The sequence below is a fragment of the Petaurus breviceps genome, unplaced genomic scaffold (genome assembly GCF_028583685.1).
Source record: "Petaurus breviceps papuanus isolate PSGF00001 unplaced genomic scaffold, PetGlider_PUasm1.0 229, whole genome shotgun sequence".
Lineage (NCBI taxonomy): Eukaryota > Metazoa > Chordata > Mammalia > Diprotodontia > Petauridae > Petaurus > Petaurus breviceps.
The window spans coordinates 39,289,185-39,312,645 of NW_027185903.1; the positions used below are offsets into that span (position 1 = coordinate 39,289,185).

General features: G+C 41.6%; 1 protein-coding gene across 12 annotated transcripts in view; it reads right to left on the bottom strand.

Annotated features, from left to right (window-relative positions):
* Nucleotides 1-23,455, bottom strand: part of LOC138167538 (restin homolog) — a 31,406-nt gene extending 7,951 nt beyond the window's left edge. Inside the window, exons 1-6 of one of the 12 annotated variants that reach the window (XR_011169918.1) lie at nt 22,986-23,455; nt 22,213-22,329; nt 18,805-18,862; nt 10,892-10,935; nt 10,299-10,387; nt 2,975-6,143 (exon numbers count right to left, since the gene is read on the bottom strand). Coding sequence is in view for 5 of the 12 variants with exons in the window: in XM_069096522.1 (XP_068952623.1) it covers nt 14,645-14,704; nt 18,805-18,862; nt 22,213-22,329; nt 22,986-23,116 (366 nt within the window). In the remaining 7 variants the exon portion in view is untranslated. Of the gene's footprint in view, nt 1-2,974; nt 6,144-10,218; nt 10,388-10,891; nt 10,936-14,485; nt 14,705-15,926; nt 16,065-18,804; nt 18,863-19,106; nt 19,805-22,212; nt 22,330-22,985 lie in introns of those variants that run through there. The other 11 variants (XR_011169919.1, XR_011169922.1, XR_011169920.1 and 8 more) reach the window with 11 other exon arrangements.
* Nucleotides 23,456-23,461: the final 6 nt, after the last annotated feature.

The window sequence follows — 23,461 nt, forward strand, 5'->3', positions numbered from 1 at the left end:
TCTCATTCATGTATTGTATTTATACATTCTTTAATTTCTCTATGACCACTGTTTATGATGGGGCTTCTGGGAACCAAAAACTTCACTCTCTCCTTTAACTGTTCTCCTACTAATACAATTATAGACCCTTCTCTTGCCTTACCTTCATCACCACTGTCATCATTGTCTCTCTTTGACTCTTAAGAGCTTCATTCTGAGGAATATTAATTCATAGAGTAGGCTGTGGGGTGTAGTGGGAATGCTTCAGATTCAATCCTATTCTTTTCCCTTTCCTTCACTATCTCTCTTTCTTGATGTCAGAATCCTCATTCTTGATCTATGTCTCTGTCCACTCATCCTCTGAGATTTTTATCCCTAGACACCCAACCTAGAGAAGGAAGTAGTCCCAAGAAACATCACCCCTGCTTAGAGAAGATACTTTTTTTCTGAGGTGTTCAATCTCTCTGTAAGATTCCTATAATACCTTCCTACTTCTGGAGGAACATGACCCTAGAGTCACCCCCTCTGTGAATGGAATCTTGTTCCTACTCATGTATTGTGGACCTGGCCAAAAACACTCTATCCTGGTTCTCACAAAGCCTCCACAATATGGCAAGTAATTAAGAAAATCACACCCACCTTACTTATTTTTTTAAAATCACCTCTGCCTAGAAGATGATACTTTTCTGAATCCTTATGGTCCCTTGCTCACCTGAGAGATTTTCCTTTGTACTACCCCCCTCCCCTATTTGGATTTATTAATGAGGAAATGTGTTTTATTTATTCCAGAGGTATCAATTCAATCCTTCCCTGCTCCTGAAAAAATTTTTAAGCCTCTCCCCTTTTGGCCCTTATATTCTTTGCCCATAAAAGTTGTCTATGTCATAGAGTAGATGCTTAATGCATACTTGTCAGATTGGATCAGATTTAACTTTAGCTTCTGCTTTCAATGACTTGGGCAATTTTCCTATATTATTCACAAGTTTTAAAAAAAACTATGTTTTCCGGAAGACCCGTAATCCTTATATTGTCTTTTCACATTCTCCTATCTTCAAGCCCAATGTCCTTGTATTATACAACACTCATGTCTTTTTCCAATCTTGTGTCTTTTGATTATTTAATTTTTTTCTGTATTTTTATATCCCAAATCTGTCGTTTTCCTTTTTTTTTTTTAAGAGAAACTACCATTTTGGAAGGGTTTCCTTTTTATTCTACATTCTCTATCCTTTTGTCTTATAGATTTCTTACTGGAAAGCACTAACTTTCCTAATTTCTATACCAATTTATTTTATTTCTACTTTTAACTCTTTTATTGATCTTCTGAACCACTCTGGAGGTTCTTGCAGTTACTCTTGTGATTTTGAGGGATCTCAAGTATTATAATACTTGAGTAATATAACCCTTCCTTGAGGGTTGTTAGCTTAACTTCCTTTACTTTGAATTGCTTATTCTTATAGATTTTATATGATTGTACATATATAACTCATGTAAAATTGCTTACCATTTTAGGGAAAGAGGGAGATGAGAGAGGGAGGAAGAAAATTTGGAACTCAAAATAAAAAAAAAAAGATGTTAAAAATTACCTTTACATGTAATTGGAAAAATAGAATACTATTTAAAAGGAAGAAAAAAAAGAACTTATTCATTGTGTTGACTATTTTTCTAGACTTTTTGCTTATTTTCTTTTCTATATCAGTCTTTATTCATATTTTATGAGGTTTTTTTTTCCATAATGCTCTTTGGGTAATTTAGCTTATTATTGGGAGTTCCTTTCATTCTGTTATAGGAAACTGAAACTGGTTTAACACTTTTGGAACCCTCTCCAATCTACTACTAAATGTTCTCTCTAGATCACTGGGGTTGGTGAGTTCTGAGACTGACCCCTTCCTTTGTATACTGTTTTACTGTGAGGCTACCCACCTCTTCTACAATGCTCACTGGACTGTTACTCATAGTTAAAAAACTTGCTTTCATCTTAAATCTTTTCCTTTCCATTCCCATTCCTTCCATCTTCTGGATATCACTGAAGCCTGACTCTCTCTTGATGACAACAGCCTCCCTGGCCACCCTTTCCAGCATTGGTTGTACTTTTGATCATTTCCCTCTACTCACTGGTCAAGGTGGGAAAGTTGGAATATGTCCTGCTCCTTGTTTCTACTTCTAGGTTCCCCCTCTACTATCATTACCCAGTCACCTCTCTTCCTTTGAGGTTTCCTCAATCTGTATCTACCACTCAATCAAAATTCTGGTTGCTCCTTGAGTACCAACATTCCCTTCTCTCAATGAGGTCAGTGACTGGCTGATGTTCTTTGTTCCCTTTCCAACTCCTATACTCATACTTATGGGAATTCGGCGTACATATTGATACTCCCTCAAATCCTCTAACCTCACAGTTCCTCAACTTTCTCATTTCCCATGACCTACTTCTCTACCCTACTTCAGTAACGTATATGCAGAGATATGTAATACCCATTATTTTGCTGTCACCCACAAATGCCCCACTTCCCTGTACATGAATTCTGAAAGTCCCATATCTGATCACAGTCTGTTGATATCCTACCTCTCCTTCAGTCTTGCAGTCCCAACCCCTCTTCTTCACCTTCAATGGGACCGCCAATCCTTCCATCGCTCAATTCTTTGCCAGGCCACCATCTCTAATTAGTTCTATTCCACTTTCCCCATCTTGACTCCTTGGTGACCAAGCTCAACTCTATATCATCTTCTTCTCTGGGGGTCCTTATTCTATCAATGATATTGCCCTGATAAATCTCAGTCTTAAATTGCTTCCACCAGCCCATTACTAACCTGCTGCTGGATAAAACTGGATGAAACCATGATGACTGGGTCCACTACAAATTTATTTTATACAATTTCAACTGAGCTCTCACTGCTGCAAGACAAATCTACACCTCCCTCATAAACTCATTATCTTACTCACCATAGCAGTTTTCTAAAGTGTTTTTATACTCCTTAAATCTCCTCAGGTTCCTCTTCCTTCTACCCTTTCAGCTGAAGTTCTTGCCTCATCTTTCACTGAAAAACTTGAGCCTTTAAAGGCTCTTTCTTTTTCCCTCATGTTTGCTAAGAGTTGCCTCTTCTCCCCTCATCTAACATCACCCAAACACCTCCTGCCACTGTAGCCTCCTTCACTAGTGGACCTTCTCCTTGCCAAGGCAAAACCCTTTACAAGGGATCCCATCACATCTCATCATCTACAGAAGCTTGCTTCCTCTATTTATACCCACTTACTTATCATCAATCTTTCCCTGTTTACTAGTGCCTATAAACATCCTCATATTTTCTTCATTGTCCAAAAACTCACCTGATTTACCCATGCCTACTATCATCTCATGTCTTCTCATAGCTCTCCTCCCTTTTGTGGCTACATTTCCAGAGAAGGCTTTCAACAATACATCTCTCTCTCTCTCTCTCTCTCTCTCAAACTGCTCACTCCAAAGTTGTCAATGATCTCTTTCTTAATTGTCAAATCTAATGACCCTTTTCAATTCTCATCCTTTTTGACCTCTCTTCAACCTTTGACACTGTTGATCGCTTTCTCCTTTTCTCTAGGTTTTTGTGACACATCCCTTGGTTCTCCTTCTACCTGTCTGACTGCTCCTTCATTGTCTTCTCTTGCTGGTCTTTGTCCAGGTCATGACTGCTAATGGTGGGTATCCCTCAGGGCTCTGTCCTAGGATCTTTTCTCTTCTCCCTTTATACTATTTCACTTGATTATCTCATCAGTTCCCATGGATCCATAGGTCATCTCCATGCTGATGATTCTCAGATCTACTTATGGAGCCTAAATTTTGTCCTATCTTCAAGAGTCACATTTCCAATAACCAGTTAGACATCTCAAACCACATGAACCAAAGATATCCTTAACTCAATGTCCCAAACTGAATTCATTATCATTCATCCCAAACTTTCCCCTCTTCTGAATTACTCTGTTACTGTCAACAGCACCACCTCCTCTCAGTTCCACAGATTTGAAAACAAGGTGTTATCCTTGACTACCCACTTAAAAATTAATTAATTAGCTTTTAGTTTACAACATTCAGTTCTACAATCCCTTGAGTTGCAAATTTTCTCCCTCTCCCTCTCCTCCCCCCCCCATACCTTCACCATCTACCCACTTTTTCTGACCCTCTCCCACATATCCAATCCATCACCTTCATACCATTTCTAATAGGTGCTTCCTTCTCTTCTCTGACACAAATGCCATCCTGGGGCGGGTCCTCCTCACTTTATGCCTGGACTATTGACATCACACCCTTGCTTTAACTCTCTCTCTGCTGTATGTTGTACCTTTTAACTCTTCTTACACCTCATTGACTTTTTTTTCTTTTTTTTTTTTAAAGCAATCAGGGTTAAGTAACTTGCTCAAGGTTACATGGCTAGTTATTTCTGGGTGTGGTGCTAAGTATCTGAGCCCGGATTCGATCCCCAGGTCATCCTGACACTGGAGCCAGTGCTCTTACTCACTGAGCCACCTGGCTGCCCCTACCTCATAGACTTCTTATACCTCATTCCCCTTCAGATACCCTGTGATGCAGTGACATTAGCCTCTTCCTCCAGAATTCTGTGGGTTTTCAGTGACTCTCCCCCATGCCTAGAATTCTCTTCCTTTCTCATGTCTGTCTCCTGGATTCCTTCAAGTTCCAGCTAAAAACCCAGTTTTTACAAGAAGCCTTTTTTTGAGAGCAGGCACCACTTTTTGCCTTTATTTGGATCCCCAGTGGTTACTACAGTTCCTAGCACATAGTAGGCACCTAATAAGTATTGATTGACTGAGCTCGTTGAAGGCAAGGATTATGTTTTTCTCATCTTTCTGTTCTCAGTGCTTGGCACATAGCCTTAATAAAGGGCACACGGTACTTAATAATTATTTGCTGACCTAAATTGCAGTGAAGTTTGATGTTGAAGACTTGGATCTCTTCTAGCTATTCTGCCCAGAATCACTATTGTTGTTCATTTGTTTCAATTGTGTCTGTGACCTCATTTGGGATTTTCTTGGCTTTTGGTTTTCTTGGTTTGCCATTTTCTTCTCCGGCTCATTTTACAGATGAGCAAACTGAGGAAAACGGGCTGAAGTGACTTGCCCAGGGTCATACATCTAGTAAGGGTCTGAGGCCAGATTTGAACTCAGAAAGATGAGTCTTCCTGATTCCAGGCCTGGTGCTCTCTGTGCTGTGGTGCCACTTAGCTGCCCAATAGGTCCCTAATTATCAGTCAAAGTCCTTACAGGCTGAAGGTAGAAATGAAGAATGAAAATTATTCCCTTGCCAGATGTGTGAACTGACATTTCTGCATCCTGATGTAAGTCCCTGAGCTAAAAACTTGGACTATAGACAAGTACCCAGATATTAGGTAACAGGGCTTTAAAGGCAGGAACAGGAAGCTGCTCCTAGTTATGGCAAAGTTTTTGTTCCAGAAGGAGAAGCTGATCTTTCTACTTCAGCTCTTACAGTGGCTACACATAGACAAGGCTTGCTAAGTTAGTCCATGGTAATTGTCTTAATGGTAATTACATGCTTGAGGCTAGGCCATCCAATAGAATCCCTCTGAAAGTGAAGAACAAGGGACAAGGAGAAATGGGGGTGGGGGCTGGGGAGAGAGTCTGGAGACAGTGAAATCCTATTAATGGCAAAGCTATGCTGTTAACCTAATAAAACGTTAAGATGATTAAAAAAAACCCTCAGGTACTAAATGGGGACAACGGAATCAATCATCGGGGACAGCAACATTTCTGGGAAATCCCAGCGCCAAATGACTCTTGCTTGATTCAGTTTCCTTGAGGATAAATGAATGACACCTACCTGTTCTGCTTAGCTCATAGGGGTGGTTGTGAGATGAGATCAGATAATACATGAGATATTCATAAAGCATTGAGTGACTGGGATGTCTCTTAATTTTATTAATTTCCTTTTTTCCTGGAGTATGGCAGTGAGCAATCCTTCTACACCACTACCGATGCGCCCTAAGGCTCCATGCTTCCTACACAGGTCTAGGAAGAGTACACCCTTATCTTGACATCAAAGCCATATCTTTTGGAGGCTGAGGTGGGAGGTTGCATGATACCATAGAGAGAAGGCTGGCTCTGTGGTCAGAGGAGCTGGGATCAACTCCCACCTTTGACACTGTGATAAACAAGAATCTGCAGTCTATGGAGTGAAAGAAGAGATCCTTTAAGGGTTACAAAGTTCTTTTACACAAGCTGTCTCACTTGATAAAGTAACCCTGAGAGGTTCCCTTCCAGCTCCAACCACCTGATTTGGGACTGTAGGGTTATATCTAGTCTAGCACCCTATAGATCCTCCATAAAAGTTTTATAATGCACAAACAGCATCTCCTTAGCTAAGGGACTGATTGCTCGCAACACCTTTCAGTCTGGGGGCACAAATCCTGCACTATCTTATCAGTTGTTGAGCTAAAAATGATCTTTTAGGGCAGAGATATTGGAAGATTTTGGAGACCATTTTAGTCTCACTTTTCATTTTGCATATGAGGAAACTGAGATAGACGAATTGGTACAAGATCTCAGGATTGGAAGGGAAAACTTGTACTTGAACATGAAAAACCTCCCTCTGCTGGCTCCCTCCTCTAACAAGGAATCAAATGACTTTTGCTTGGAGACTTTGGTGGGGAAAGAGATTACTTCTGTTCTCCTTCTGCATTACACTGTCAGGAGTTCCCCCCATTCCTCTCCTATTGAGCTTAAATCTGCCTCCCTGAAGCTCCCACCCAATACTTATGGCTCTTCCCTCTGGGCCCAAGCAGAACAAGGCTAATACTTTCTCTATACTAAAACCAACAGCTTTCATACCCCTCTCTTTACCTCCCAGCTCCCCATCCCCCAAACTTTTTCTTTCCCAGACAGAACATCCCCAGCTCCTTTGACTAAATTTCCTAGGATGAAGTCAAGGCTCTTCTCTGTCTTAGATTCCTTCCTCTGGACACTTTCCAGGTTGTTAATGTCCTTCCTAAATTAGAGAGGTAAAAACCGAACTCAATATTCTCGATGGCGTCTGACCAGGGCACAGTAGAAGTGCAGGGGCACCATCAACTCTGTTTTCTGGACAATATCTATTTCAGTGAAGCTCAAGATCCCATTACGTTTTAGGGGTCAGTCACATTGAATTTGTCATTCTTGAAAAACCTCAACTTTTTCAGATGAAAAGCCATCTATACCTCTACCATCTTGAAGATGTGAAATTGATTTTTTGAACTGAAAGGTAAGATTTTACATTTCTATGTATTCAATTTTACCTTCTTATAGTTAGCTTAATATTCTAGACAAAGTGTTCTTAACGTGGGGTCCAAGAATAGATATAACAATAATAAAATTAACATTTATATAGCACTTTAAGGTCTGCAAGCACTTTACAATTATTACCTCATTTGATTCTCACAACAACCCCAGAAAGTAAGTGCTATAATTATCCTTATTTTACTGATGAAGAAACTGAATAAGCTTGAGGTTAAATGACTTGCCCAGGGCCACACAGCTAAGGAGTATCTGATGTTGATTCAAAATTAGGTCTTCCTGATTCCAGGCCTGGTGTTCTACCTAGCTTACTTAGATTTCATGGGATCTCTAAACTTGGATGGAAAAAATTACATACATCGTTATTTTTCATTAAACTTTAACTGAAATTTATTATTTCCTTGAGTTATTTAAAAACGTGATTCAGAGAAAAGGTCTATAGACCTCACCAGATTGCTAAAGGGATCCATGACACAAAAAACCTCAAGAACCTATAAGAATACAAGATTTATAGGAGGGCAGACTACTCTGTCAGCTATGTCAATTGTAAGGTCAAATGCAAAGGGTTGATCTGTTCTGCCCTGATGGGCCAATTGTAGAGACACAGACTCTCAGAGTCAATGCCAGGATTCAGGATAAAGAAGTGCCCATTGGTTGTGTAAGTGTAGACTTCTTAGGTTAATTAGGTTGTTTAGGGGAGTTTACTCATGAGACTCAGTCTGTAGTAGCAGGAGGACAGAATGGTGGATCCCCATATCAATTCCAAGTCAGGCCAGCTATTATATAGAAACAGAACAAAGGCATGTTGCCAGGGATGGCTTAGGGTCCCACGTGAGCTTTTCCATGAGATAATTGGAATGGAGAATAACTGGCTGGTGACCTGATGCTGTAGTGTTAGTAAGCAGCAGAAGTTGGGTTGGCTTATGTTCTATCAACCAGAAAGTCCTATAACCAGCACTTCTATGTGCATTGGTGGTATGCTTTTCCTCATCACGATGACCTCAAGGCACTAGCAGATCATAAAGGGCCTTCTGAATCATTAGAGAAGTATTGGATGCTGAATCATCGAGTTAGGTTTAGCATATTTTTGGTATTAAGTATATTTTATTGTATTCTAAAATTTAGAATACAGAGATGTCAAACATGTGACCTACAGGCTATATGAGGTCCATAATACTCACAGTTGGACACATTGTACCTTGACTCCAACATAGTGATGTCATTTGGGTCCTCTTTGAGAATGAAAGACAGCAACCAACCAACCAACCAACCAACCAACCAACCAACCAACCATTATTATTGTTCAGTCATTTTAGTTGCGTCTGATTCTCTGTGACCCCATTTAGGGCTTTCTTGGCAGAGACACTAGAGTGGTTTGTCATTTCTTTCTCCAGTTGGTTTTACAGCTGAGGGAACTGAGGCAAACAGGGTTGAGTGACTTGCCCAAGGTCACACAGCTAGGAAGTGTCTGAGGCCAAATTTGAACTCAGGAAGATGAGTCTTTTCACCATTCTGGCCCGACCCTCAATCCACTGAGCCATCTAGCTACCCATAACACTCCTGAGTGAGGTCCAAATCAGGTTAAAATGAAATTGGGAAATAATTAAATAAACAAAAATATAATAAACATAGATAAGGTTAACATATTTTCTAAGTCAGTACGTGGCCTACAGAGATTCTTATGGAGAGTTTGGTGGCCCCCTTTTCTATTTGAATTTGATGCTGTTATTCTAAATGATTTGTACACTGGTGATCCATGTGTGGAATATGTCACATATACTATTTATGAGATACTAGACCACCATATGCAAGGGGCTTATATTCTTTTAAAAGAGGTATATAATTCCATCTTCTTTTTTCTCCTGCTGGGGATGGAGGTTGATTGCTACTGACTTGGTGTACATACGGTACGTGTTGGGGGCAGACATATTGGCAATATAGTGTATTTTCATTGGCATACAGGGCAGTTGCCTCTGATGCCCTGACTCCTTACCAATTTACGAACCCAATGCCAAATGAGAGAACTGGTGCCAGCCCACGTTCCCTTACAGCTCTGGGAAGTCAGTACATGTTCACTCCCTTCCCAGGTAACAAGTTGAGAGTATCATTCAGTTAGTGGCTGATCAATGTCTTCTTCTCCATATCCCCATCCAACACCCCTTCTATCCCAAACCCTGACAGTCAGTAGCAATCAACCTCCATCCCCAATAGGACAAAAAAGAAGATGGAATTATATACCTCCTTTAAAAGGATATAAACCCCTGGCATGTGGTGGTCTAGTGTCACATAAATAGTATATGGGATTCACTCCGTCTTGACTCCAATAGGTGATTAATCCAAACACTTTACTTCCCTGCCATGATGGACTCAGAGAGCATTTACTATACTTCAGATACTTCCCAACTGTTACAGGAATGTAAATTTTTAAGATATTCCCTGCCCCTAGGTTAAGTGCATGTGGAGCCTGTGGTGGAACACTTGTTTTTCAGGAGATACTTTGTGATTGGGCAGTGGGTCAAGAGGGTTGTTACATTCTCTGAGCCAGGAGAAGGCTATATAAGCCCTGATGGGAGACTTTGTTTTGGGGCTCACTTTGAGAAGTGTTGTGTGATTTGACCAGATGAGACTCTGGGCAGCTGTTGAACCCCCCCACCCCCACCCCCGCCGGCTTTGAAAAACCCAGATGTTGATGCTTCCCTCTCTGGTAACTGACTAGGGATGGATGTAATGGTCAAGACAGTAGGAGGCCTGTCTGCTCGATATGTTTTTCTGTTTTCTTGTAATTTCTGTCTGTACACTCTGAAGTTTGGGGTACTGACTTTCCTCTGAATAAGGTAAATGATATGTTTGATTGATTAAAGTAAGCTTGCGAACCCATTTTGAGTTGCTTTCCTTTAGCAAAGCAGATCCAAGAACCTGTGTTGGCAGCCACCCTGGGGATTCTGGGGTGCTTGCTGTTACACCAACCAGAATGGACAAGAGAGCATTCACTATACTTGTGATTGGGATTGTTGAATTCCTAATGAGATGAGACATATCTTTAGATCCTTACCATATTCATCTTCGTCTCTAGCCTCAGATCTTCCATGGCAGCGTGCAGCAATCCTTTTATTTTATCATATTATGAGTCTTGTCATGCACCTGAAAAAATCCCATGATTTGAGATAAGAAAATTAAAAATAAATCATCTGCCAAGGATTTTTAGGCTTTCATTCTCTCATCTAGATCTAGGTTTCAAGAACAGGGTTGGAAACACTTTCTGAAGTTATCAGCATACTTATCTGTCCATCTGTTTGTGTTTTCCATAGCATCAGCCATTGAATTGTTGTGTTTACGAGGTATGGAGCATACCTGAAAACCTTTTTACAAAGTGCTTAATGTAAATCATCTCATTTGATCCCCTTTATCTTATAGGGCAAATTGTTCAAATGTTATTGATCCAATTTAAGGATGAGAACATCAAGGCTCTAACAGGTTCAATATTTTGTTCAAGGTCACCCCCTCGGAAGGGGCCAGGGCTGAGATGAGAACACACATAGATATTTGGATCCTAATTCCAGTGCTCCTTCTGCTATATAGAGCTATTTCCCTATGTATTACATTTACAATTTCTAAGATTAGATGAAATTTCCACCAGACACTTACCAGTGAAATCAGTTCCAGAAGTGAGACCCAGTAGAATATTCACCCTATTAAAAACAAACCATCACATCACCCACACTCTCACACAGACTGAGAGAAATAAAGAATGTTGGTGATTCTGAGCTAAACAGCTAGAATTTAGAATGTTTTCTGAAGCTGGATTCTGACCGGCGGCATTGTCTCCCCTCTGAAAGCATCATGACAAGTAGATGCATTATGGGATGGGAGGGGTGACTTTTGCCTGCCCAGGCCAAAGACTAAAAGAGAGATAAGTACAGTGGTGTGGGAAGAGAATTTGGACAGGAGTGAAGAGACCTAGATTTCAAACCATGCTCAGTCAATAACTAGCTGGATAATCTTGGGCAAATCACCTCCTGTCTGTGGGCTTACTTCTCTCATCGGTAAACTGAGTGAAGCAGACTAGATGATTTCAGCCCTTTCCACCTCCCACATTCTAGGAATCTATGAACCTGAGATATTTCAGGAGGAGAAATTTCCATTATTTGAGGTGAGAAAGAATTATAGGGGATGAAAGAGTCATCCTGGTAAAATTACACTTTTCTCAGGGCAAATTCAGCATTTTTAGGAGCTCATTCTAAAATTAAATCTTCAATTTTCTTAGATGACTACATCTTGTGTAGATTCTTTGTTCTAAAGTAAGGATGGAAGAGCTCTTCTCCACATTATAATATTCTCCTCCATTTAACAAGGATGCAGTTTGGGTGACAAACATGCTTTTAGAGTGATAGAATTCACAAATTCACAAAGGCATGGAGTGCCAATGCCCCTCACCTCTAAAGATACCCCAGGTACGAGAGACAAAGCAACTGGCAAGGCTACTTCAATAATAACAAAAAATGACAACAGTTATTTAACATCCACCATGCACTAAGTGATTTACAAATATTATCTCCTCTAATCTTCACAGCAATCCTGAGACTTAGGTTGCCATTTTACAGTTGAGGGAACTGATTCCACTCTTGGCAGCACTGAGAATTGTGTTAATTCTCAGCAGGAGTAGACAAGACAGAAAGACTTTATGAAGGTAACACTCAGAAGGTTTTATGATAAATCTTTGAGAAGCCATTGGCAATAAAACTAAGAGTAATCATTTTTGTACAGCTGTAGCATGGTTTTTGCAGAGAGATTCAAATCATTGACCTACAGATCTAACTCATTTCTGTATCATCCCCAGCTCATGAGTCTATAAAGGAAGGACCTTCATACGGTTTGCCCAAGGTCCCTGGATACTGTGACAATGTTGGCTCTTTATCCTGCCATTAAACAGGTCAATCTGTCTCTTCTCAACGTCTTTTGACTTACTTCTTCCTGGGCAATCTTGGGCCTTCCTATAGGACAGTTACTTCCATATGCATCTTCTCTTTTCCTTGGTTCTTCTCCGATGCCTGCTCAATGTAGGGGGCCGGTATTTCTCTCATATTCATCAGATTATTTACATCTTCTTCCCTTTGTGACAGCTGTGCCCCAGGGGGAAAACAGCGCCATACAATTTTACAAAATGTTTTTAAAATCTAGTCAGCAATGCCGTCATGTCTGATGCCTTTTCAGCTTAGCCCTGGCCTAATGTACCTTAAGGGTTCTCAGTCTTTCACTTGTTGAAATGGCTCTAGGGCTCTGTAATGAGAATGTAAATTTTAAAGATGTTTTTCAGTAGATACTTCTTGATTGGCCAGTGAGTCAATAAGGTTGTTACATTCTCTGAGCCAGGAGAAGGCTATATAAGCCCTGACGTGTAGCTTTGTTTGGGACTCACTTTGAGAAGTGTTCTGTGATTTGATCTGAATTCTGGGAAGCTGTTGTTGAGAGTCCCCCGGCTTTGAAAAACCCAGATGTGGAAACCCAGATGTTGACTGGGTATGGATGTAATGGTTGGACAGTTTGGAAAGCTGTCTACTTGATCTGTTAATGTCTTGATAATACTGTCTGTATATTCTGAAGTTCGGGTGCTGACCTTTTTCCCCTGAACAAGGTAAACGATACATATCTGACTGATTAAAGTAAGCTTGTTAACCCATTTTGAGTTGCTTTCCTTTATCAAAGCAGATCCAAGAACCTGTGTGAGCAGCCACCCTAGGGACTCCAGGGTGCTTGCTGCTACAGGCTCCAAGGACAGTCATAGGGATGAGCCTAGGGTTTGCTGTGCTCAGCAAACAGAAGGTGTAGACAAGGGTGTCTTTGAGGAGGCAGGATAGTTGAGACTTAAGTGCTGGTCTTGACTCTGCTACTAGCTAGATGTGTTCCCTCAGGCCAGTTACTTCTCTTTGACTGAACCTGAATTTCCTCTTCTGTAAGATGACAGGGTTGGACTTCTATGGTCCCCTCCTGCTCTGTCATTCTTTGGTTCATTCTGAGTCCTGACTGCTTGGAGCTGACTATGTGAGAACCTTTGTGGAAAACTGACAGGAGGTATATTGAAGTCACCATTTCCTTTCCCTGATCTGTGTCTGGTCATGGAAAACCAGACTGTGGACTGGAAACTTTCTTGGTGAGACTTGGTGAGGAACGTATAATGCCTTAGGAGGCACTTTGGTCATTGTTTGGATGAGGCTTCTTTTTCCTTAGGGGTACATCTACTGCAACAACTAGATGTTCCTGTCTACAGGTCGGGGGCATATGCTGGGATTTGTATGCTCAAGATTTCTTCTAAGCTTTCCACTACAGTCTAGGTTGTCCTCTTGAAAGGCAAGAAATAATAATAATTTTGTTGTTGTTGAGTTGTGTTTGACTCTATGATCTTGTGGCCCACACTGTCCACGGAGTTTTTGTGGCAAAGATACTGGGGTGGTTTTTTCCATTTCCTTCTCCAGCAGCTGGTTAAGACAAACAGAGGCGAAGTGAATTACCCAGGGTCAGAAAGTTAGTAAGTATCTGAGGTCAGATTTGAACTCAGGTCCTTCTGACTCCAGAATACTTTATTCATTGGTCTGCCTAGCTGCCATAACAACAATAATGATGGCATTTATATAGCAATTACTGTGTGTAAAGAAGTCACTGTGCTAAGTGTGCTTTACAAATATTATCCTATTTGATTTTCACAACAACCTGGGAGGTAGAGGATATTATTATCTCTATTTCACAGTTGTGGAGACTCAGGCAGACAGAAGTTAAGTGACTTGCCCAGGGTCACACAGCTATTGTGTCTAAAGACTAATTTGAACTCAGGTCTTGCTGGCTTTTGGCCCAGTGCTCTATCCATTGTGCCACCTAGCCAATCTCTCTGTAGAAATGATAGCAACCACGGATTTAGAGTTATAAGTGACCTCAGTGGCCAGCCAGTCCGACTCCCACATTTTACGGATGAGAAAACGGAGACCTGGAGAGGTCATGTGATTTGTCTAAGGTCACATAAATTTTAGAGGCAGAATTCAAACCCAAGACTTCTGATTGCAGAGTCAGTGTTCTTTCTACTGTATTCTGATTACATTGCCCTAGCATAATTACATAGGATGGAAAGTTCCTAAAAGGTCCTAATCTCTCCAATGTTCTGGGCAGAATCCAGCCAACACCATTAAGGAAGGTGCCTCCTTCTCTGACCCCTGATGGTCTCACCTTTTCATAATATTCCCCTTCCCTTCCTGCTATGTTGTATCTCCAGGCTCTCCCTGCAGCATGTTCCCCTCCTCTGGGATCCTTGACTCCATCCCAGCATCTCTCCAGGAGTTCCTCTCCCCGTGGTAATTTTTTTTCTCTTGCTCGGTACATTTGGAGACTGTCGGAACTGTCTGGGTAGCTGGTTCAGCTCTCCTTCTTTCCTGAGTAGGTCTTCTTTGAGTAATTCAAATTCCTCTGGCAAAGCTACAGGGGAGAAAAACAGAACAGATTCCCTACCCCTCTGTCATACTTATTCCTCACTGCAAGGGTCAGAGGAAATGACTTGGATGACCCCTGCCCCTCCTTAGAAATGCCTGTTTGTCTTCAAACTTGGAACCCTAAATAGATACAAGGCCTATTCTCTAAACGTCTTCCTGGGTGTCTATAAAAACCTGGTGCAATCCTTAACGATATTACCTAATGAGTCTTCCCTTCCCTAATGCTGTACATTGGGACTGTATAGCCCCAGCTGAAGGGACCCCAAGTCAACAACAATAAACAATAGTGGAGGTGGAAAAGCATTTGATTAGAAGGGCCCCCAGTCTTCTTGTTTAAAAAGCTGACAGATGGGGAGGAGCCCAGTTTCAATCATGAAATAAGGCATCAGCCCAAAGGGAAGTGATAGAGAGAAGCAGTTAGAAAGGAAAGAAGAAGGAGAGGGAGAGGAGAAAGGCAGGAAGACACAGTTCAGATGGCCCAGAGATGGAGAGACAGAGGCAAGAGCAGACGGAAAATGTCAAAAGTAGGTTCTCCCTCAGCATAGGTGCAAAGGAAACAGGCATTACAGATGCTGGTTTTTGCCCTAAAGTTTCAGAATACTGTGAGGGAAAAGGCTAGCATTCCTCCCAGGCTAGGCATTTCCCAGGCAGATGATGGTGAGGGACCAAACCTCTCTCTGAAGCTCTTTCAGCCTCTCATGCAGTAGCTGCCTTTCTCTCTCTGAATCCTGGATTTTCTCTCCTTTGAGATGAATGGTGTTTTTTTTTTCTTACTCTCATAGTGGAAACAAGGGTCGTAGGCTCCTACCTCTACTCCCAGTCCTTTCTTTTTTGGTTTCCAGCTTTCAGACAACTAATTAACCAACCTGTTAGCCAACCTTAGAGACCAAGTGAGAAAAGGAGGTGCCAAGGTCCACGTAGTTTGGGGCTCCTGATTGATCTATATTTTAAAAATCTCTGCAGAGAGGCAGGAAGAAGTGACCATTACCTCAGTTATTGTGACATAAAAGTGAAACCTGGCTTTGGTAGGAGGACAAGAACGTTTGGATGCTGACTAACAAGCCTAGATGTGAGCCTGTTAATAGCACTTCAGGTGTTAATTATGTCCGGGGAGTGATACCTCTGTGACAAAGGATGGGTGACTAGTTTAGAGGACCGTCCAGAGTTGTCCCCTTCTCCACCACTGTGGTGTCCTTTGCTTTGCTCACCCTTTCATCCTGCTGTTGGATCTTGCTCTCTGTAGCACTGCGCTTTCCAGTAGATGAGTCTCATTGCAACTGATAAGATTGTGTGTCATATTGAAGACTCTCTTTATCCTCCTCGGGTTCATTCACTCTGTCCTCCTCCTCATCATTCAAGAACAAAGTCCCAAACATCAGGAATTACCGGCCACCTAAAGTACTCATATCTATTGCCCTGAGTCACTGTCCCACACTTCATCCTGTGATGTCTTGGCCTCTTCTCATCAATTGCTTTGATTTCTTCTACCAACTCTTACACAGAAAATTGGAGTGAGTTTTGTTGGAAAACTGTCTTGACTTTTTTTTTTCTATCTCACTCTACTCTCACTAATTTTTCCTTTTGTTTCTAGCTCTAAACCAACCAACCAACCAACCAATCCCTTAGCCAGCCTCAGAATATGGGAAAAAGTGCCGGGGAGGTCCATGTAGTTTGGAACTTCAATTATAGCTATATTTTTCAAAACTCTCCCCACATGGAGAATATAGTGACCTTTTTATCAGTGACTGAACCCTAAGAGTGAAACCTCGCTTTGGTCATAGGATAGATAGAATTCTATTCTGACTAGCAAGCCTAGGAGTGAGCTTGGACATCAAATTTAAACATTACTCTCTTACTGAGAATGCTACCTCTGTGCCAAATGATAGGTGGATAGATTACAGAAACTCTTTGACCTCTTTAATTGGAGTGATTTTGGAGAACTGACAGTTTTGAGCTCCTTTTTTCTCACTTCCTCACTCAAAAAGAGAAATTAGGCTAGGTAGCCTCTTGCCCTTTCCTCCCTCCTATTTCTATTCTTGTTTTCAGCTCTAAAACAAGCAATCAACTGACCAATTAGGCAACCTCAAATAAGAGGACCATGAAATGCTGCTTACACGGAGAAAGAAGTGATTTTTGCCTCAGTGAGTGTGACAAGAAAGTGAAACCTGGCTTTGCTAGGAGGATAGGTTTGCACAGGGTTGGATGCTGGTGAGGAAGCCTAGGAATGATTTTGGTCATAGGATATTAGGGTGGCTAGAGACAGGCTGACTGTCCAGAGTTATAGCCTCCCCCCACAATAGTTGTGCTCTTCCCTCCGCTCACTTTGCCCTCCTGCTGTGGGATTTGCTCAGTCGCACTAAGCTTTCTTATAAGTGAGTCCTATTGCAATGGATGAGATTGAATCTCATCCTGGAGAATCTGGTGATAATCATTGTGCTCATTCATCGTACCCTCCTACTAATCACCACTGGAGAACAAAGGCTCATGTACCAGTAATGACTTGCCTCCTGAAATGCTCCCACTTATGGCTCTGAGCAAGTCCAATATTTCATACTGTTATGTCTTAGCCTGTTTTCATCAGTGTTTTTGACCTCTTGTACAAACACTTGGAAAGAAAATGAGTGAGTTTGTTTGGAAAACTGGCTGTTGTGATTTTCTTTTCTCTCATTTCCTCATTCACAGTATAGGTAATGTACAGCCCTTCCCTGTCATCTCTGTCACCTCTGTCATCCTGAACTCATTTGTTCCCAGCTCTAAAATAACAAACCAATCAACCAACCAACCAATTGGCCAACCTTAAAGAAGAGGTGGGAAAAGTTAGTGCCAAGTCCAGGTTGATTGGGGCTCCAATTAAATCTGTATTTTTAAAAGTGCTCTGTACTTGGAGAAAGAAGAGACTTCTGTCTCTGTGAGTATGAAATATAAGAGAAACCTGGTTTTGTATGGGGATAAGTATGGCTGGATACCGACCAGTAAGCCTAGGATTTATCTTGATCATCAGATATTAGGCATTAGATACTTACTGGGCAGTGATATTTGTGTGACAGAGGATGTGTGGCTAGGTTATAGAATGACTGTCCAGAACTGTCCCTTTTCCACACCATTGTGGTGTTCTTGGGTCTTCTCACCTTTTCTGCCTATTGTTGGATCTCCTCAGCAGCACTGAGCCTTTTCTTTTTTTTAAACAATTGGGGTTAAGTAACTTGCTCAAGTTTACAAGGCCAGTTATTTCTGAGTGTGGTGCTAAGTATCTGAGCCCGGATTCGATCCCAGGTCATCTCGACTCTGGGGCCCGTGCTCTTACTCACTGCGCCACCTGGCCACCCCAACACTGAGCATTTTAAAAAGTAGGCAATGGATAATTCTGCATGTTATCCCAGAGTCTTTGGTTCTCACTCAATCTGTCCTCCTCTACTCCTCACTGGAGAAGAATGCCTGAGACATCAGGAATTGCCAACCACCTAAAATGCTCACACTTATCATCCTAAGCTAAAGTCCCATACTTTTTCCTGTGACCTCTTGGCCTCTTGTCAATCACTATGACTTTTTCTACAAACTCTTGCAAAGGAAAATGGTATTTATTTCAAAAAGTGACTGTTTTGACTTTCCTCTTCCTCATTTCCTCACTCAAATAGTTGGAAGCAGGGTAGGTATCTTCTTTAACTTCTGTTCCCACCCCACACTCCATTTCTCCTTTAGTGTCCTGCTCTAAAACAACCAACCAACTAATCAGCCAGCCAGTTCGCCAACCTCAAATAGGAGGTGGGAAAAGGTGAGAAAAGGTCCAGGTTTGGTTTTCCTATGAAATTAATATTTTAAAAGCTCTTCCTACATGGTGAAAGAAGGGATTTTTGCTTCACTGTGAGTATGATATGAAAATAAGACCTGACTTTGGCATGGGTTATAGTGCAGGTCTGATGCAGAACAGAAGGCCTAGGATTGATCTTGATCATCAGATAGTAGGCATTAGTTAGCTACTGGGGAGTTATGATACACCTGTGACCAAGTATAGGTGGCTAGATGACAGAATGACTGCCCAGATCTATCTCTCTTCCCCACCAATGATATGTGCTTGGTTCAGCTCACCTGTTCTTCTTGCTGTAGGATCTTCTTAGAATCACTGAGCTTTCTTGGAGGTTGAGTCCTATTGTAACAGATAATTTTGCATCTTATCCCCAAGTCTTTGGTTTTCATCCATAGGGTCATGCAGTCTGCCCTTCCTCTACCTCTCATTGAAGAATAATGCTCCAGAAATCAGAAATTACCAGCCATCCAAAATGGTCACACCTATCACCCTGAGCCACAGCCCCACTCTTTGAAGTCTTGGTCTATTCTCATCAATCTCTTTGATGTCTTCTACAAACACTTGTAAGGAAAATTAGAGTGAGTTTGGTTGGAAAAATCTCTTGACTTTTTTTCACTTACTCACTCACATCACTGGAATAGGGTAGATAGCCTCATGCACATAACTACCCATTATTTCTCTTTTGGTTTTCAGGTTTAAACCAACCAACCAAACAACCAACAAATGAACCAACCAACTTGTTAGTCAATCTCAAAGAGGAGGCAGGAAAAGGTTCTGTCCAGGTCCAGATGGTTTGGATGTCTGATGAAATTCATATTTTTAAAAGTGCTCCCAGCATGAAAAGTGACCTTTGTCTCATGCAGTATGACATAAAAGCTTGTTTGGTAAGAGGATAAGTAGGGTTCCATGCTGACCAGAAAGCCTAGGAGTAAGCCTGGTTATAGGATTTGGGGCATTAGTTATTTACTAGAGGATGATATTGTCATTCAGCTGTCCACTCATGTCTGACTCTTTGTAGCCTCATTGACCATAGCACTTCAGGCGCTTTTATGCAGTATCTTTGCCAAGAACACTGCAAATGGGGTCACAAAGAGTCAGAGACAACTGAAATGAGTGAATGGGGGAGTCACACCTCTATGGCAAAAGATGGTTGGTTAGAGAATGTGACTGTCTAGCCTCATTCTCTTTTTATTCCATTGGGGTGATCTTGACTCTGCTCACTTCTTCTGCTTGCTGTTCAATCTCCTCTGCAGCACTGGGTTTTCTTGTAGGTGAGTCCTGCTGCAATGGATAATATTGCATCTTACCCAGGAGTCTCTGGTTCTCATCCTTGGGCTCATTTAATCTGTCCTTTCTCTCCTCCTCACTGAAGAACAATGTCCCAGCAATCAGGAAATACCAGCCACCCAAAATGCTCACACCTCTCACCCTGAGCAAAGTCCCACATTTTACGCAGTGATGTCTTGGACTGTTCTCATCCATTTCTTTGACCTCTTCTACAAACTCTTGCAATGAACATTGGAGTGAGTTTGTTTGGAAAACTGACTGTCATGAGTTTCTTTTCTCTCACTTCCTCACTCATATAGTAGGAATGAGGTTAGGTAGTATCTTGCTGATCCCTCCCATCCATTTCTCTTTTGGTGTTCAGCACTAAAACAACCAACCAACCAATGAGCCAATCTCAAAGAGTTGCTGAGAAAAGAAGGTTCCAAGGTCCAGATGATTTGGATTTCCAATGAAATCTATATTTTTAAAAATGTTTCCTACCTGGAGAAAGAAGTGACCTTTGACTCAGTGAGTATGACATGAAAGTGAAATCTGCTTTGATAGGAAGATTGGTAGGGTTGAATGCTGATCAACAAGCCTAGGAATGAGCCTGGTTATCGGTGTTAGTTACTTGGGAATGATGTTATTGTTGTTGAATCATTTAGTCCTATTCTATGCTTTCATGACTCTATGAACCATAGCATGTCAAGTCCTTCTATCTGACATCTTTACCAAGAAAATCCCAAATGGGGACATGAAGACCTGGACGTGATCAAAACAACTGAAGTGGGGAGTGACACCTGTGTAACAAAGAATGGGTGGGTAGATTACAGAATGATTGTTCATAGCTGTCCCCCTTCTCTACCATTATGGTGCTCTTGGGTCACCTCACCTTTTCTGCCTCTTGGTGGACCTTCTCACCACCAGAGACTTTGATTGTAGTTGAGTCCAGTTGAGATGAATAATATTTCATCTTATCCCAGACTCTCTGGTTCTCATCCTCAAGCTCATTCAGTCCTTCCACCTGCTCCTTGTCTTTGAAGGACAAAGCCTCAGATATCGGGAATTACCTGTCACCTCCAGAGCTCACATCTATAGTCCTTAGCCTTTGTCCCAGACTTCGTACTTTGAAGTCTCGGTCTGTTCTTACCACTTTCTTTAACCTTTTTCTACAACACCTTGGAAGGGAAACTGGTATGAGTTTGGTTCAAAAAGTGACTTTCTTTATCCTTACTTCCTTATTCACATAGTTGGAAACAGAGAGCTATTCTCCTGTCCTCTTCCCTTTTTCTCATTTTTCCTTTAGTGTCCAGTTCTAAAACTACCAAGCCAGCGGCTAGCCAACCTCAAAGAGGAGCAGGTAAAAGGTGCTGCTCAGGTCCAGGTAGTTTGGAGCTATTATTAAATCTATATTTTTAAAAGCACTCCCTACATGAAGAAATGTGATCTTTGCATTAGTGAGTGTGAAGTGAAAGGGAAACCCCTCTTTGGTAGGAGCGTAGGTAGGTTGGAATGTTGACAAGCAAGCCTAGGATTGAACATAGTAATAGGATTTAGACATCAGTTACTTATGGGGGAATGATACATATTTGACAAAGTATGTCTGCCTAAATTAGAGAATACCTGTCCAGAATTTTGTCCCTTTCATGCCATTTGTGGTGCTATTGGCTATGCTAACTTTTCCTGCCTGTGGTTGGATTTTCTTGGCATTACTGAGTTTCCTTGAAGACGAATCCCGTTTTGATGGAGAATATTGCATCTTATCCTGGTGTCTCTGGTTTCTCATGCCCTGGCTTATCTTCCTTCAACAAAAGCCCCATACATTAAGAATAACCTGCCAACTAAAATGCTTCCACATATTGCCCTGTGGTACAGCCCTACACTTCACGTGTGATGTGTTGGCCCATTATCATCAGTCTCTGATCATTTCTGCAAATTCTTGTCAACATTAGAATGAGTTTGGTCAGAAAACTGGATTTCTGGACTTTTATTTTTTTTACTTCCTTACTCACATAATAGAAATGTCGGGAGGTAGTCGCTTGCCCTCAGCTCCCACTTATAATTCCTTTGGTTTCCAGCTATCAAATGTCCAACAAAGCAAGAAGTTATCCAATCTCAAAGGGAAGGTGGGAAAAGGTGCTGCAAAGGTCCAGGTAGTTTGGGTGTCCTATCAAATTCATGTATATTTTTTAAGTTCCCTACCTGGAGAGGAAGCGACTTTTGTATCAGTGTGATATGAAAGCAACATCTGGATTTGGTTCAAAGAAAGCAATCCTAGGATTGACTGTGGTCATTGGATTTTAGGTGTTAGTTACTTACTGGGTAGTAATAGAGCAGTGACAAAGGAGGGGCACTCCTAATACAGACAGACATTTCAGAGCTGATCCCTTCCTCACCACGATGGTGCCCTTGGCTTTGCTCACCTTTTCTTCCTGCTGTTGCATCTTCTCAGCAGCACTGTGCTTTCTGGTGGATGAGTCCCTGTGCACCCTCTCCCGGCTTTGCTGGGGCTCATCTTCCTTGTCGGATAATCTGTCCTCCTAATCATCATGGAAGAACAAAATCCCAGACATTAGGAATTACCTAAAATGCTTGCACTTATTGCCCTGAGCTCCAATCCCACAATTCATCCTGTGATATCAGAGCCTGTTCTCATTCATTTCTTTGACCTCTTCTACAAAGTCTTTCAAAGAACACTGAATGAATTTGGTCGGAGAAGTGACTTCTGGACTTTTTTCCTTCTTACTTCCTCACTTACATAGTATAAGTGTTGGTAAGAAGTCTCTTTCCCTTCACTCCTACACATTTTCCCTTTATCTTTCAGGTGTCCAATGTCCAACCAACCAAGCATTTAGCCAACCACAAAGAGGAAGTGGGAAAAGATGCTGCAAAGGTCGAGGTGGTTGGGATGTCCTATGAAACTCCTATGTTTTATTAAAAAATCCCTGCGTAGAGAAAGAAGTGACCTTTGTCTCAATTGGTTTGATAAGAAAATGAAATCAAGGTTTGGTTCAAGGAAAGGTAGGTTAGGTTGCACATCAGCAACCTCAGATTGACCATGGTCATTGCATTTTAGGTATTGGTTATTTACTGGGTAGTGGTAGAGCTGTGATAAAGGATGGGCGCTCTTCATTACAGACAGACATTTCAGGGCTGATTCCTTCCTCACCACTATGGTGCACTTGACTTTGCTCACCTTTTCTTCCTGCTGTTGCATCTTCTTTCCAGCAGCACTGTGCTTTCTGGTGGATGAGTCCCTGTGTACCCTCTCCTGGCTTTGCTGGGGCTCATCCTCTGCCTCAGACAATCTGTCCTCCTAATCATCATTGAAAAGGAAAGCTCCAAATATTAGGAATTACTTGTTGTATAACTGCTCACAGCTTTTACCCTGAGTCATAGCCCCATACTTCATCCCCGTTATGTCTTGACCCATTCTCATTCATTTCTTTGACCTTTCCTAAAGACTCTTGCAAAGAACACTAAAGTGAATTTAGTTAGAAATCTGACTGGACTTTCTTCTCATTTCCTCACTCACATAGTGGGTATGTGGGTAGGTAGTCTCCTGCCCTCCACTCCCACTCATTTTTCCTTTGTTTTTCAAGGATGAGGCATTCAAGCAATGAACCAACCAGTTAGACAACCACAAGGAGGACATGGGAAAGGTGCTGCTAA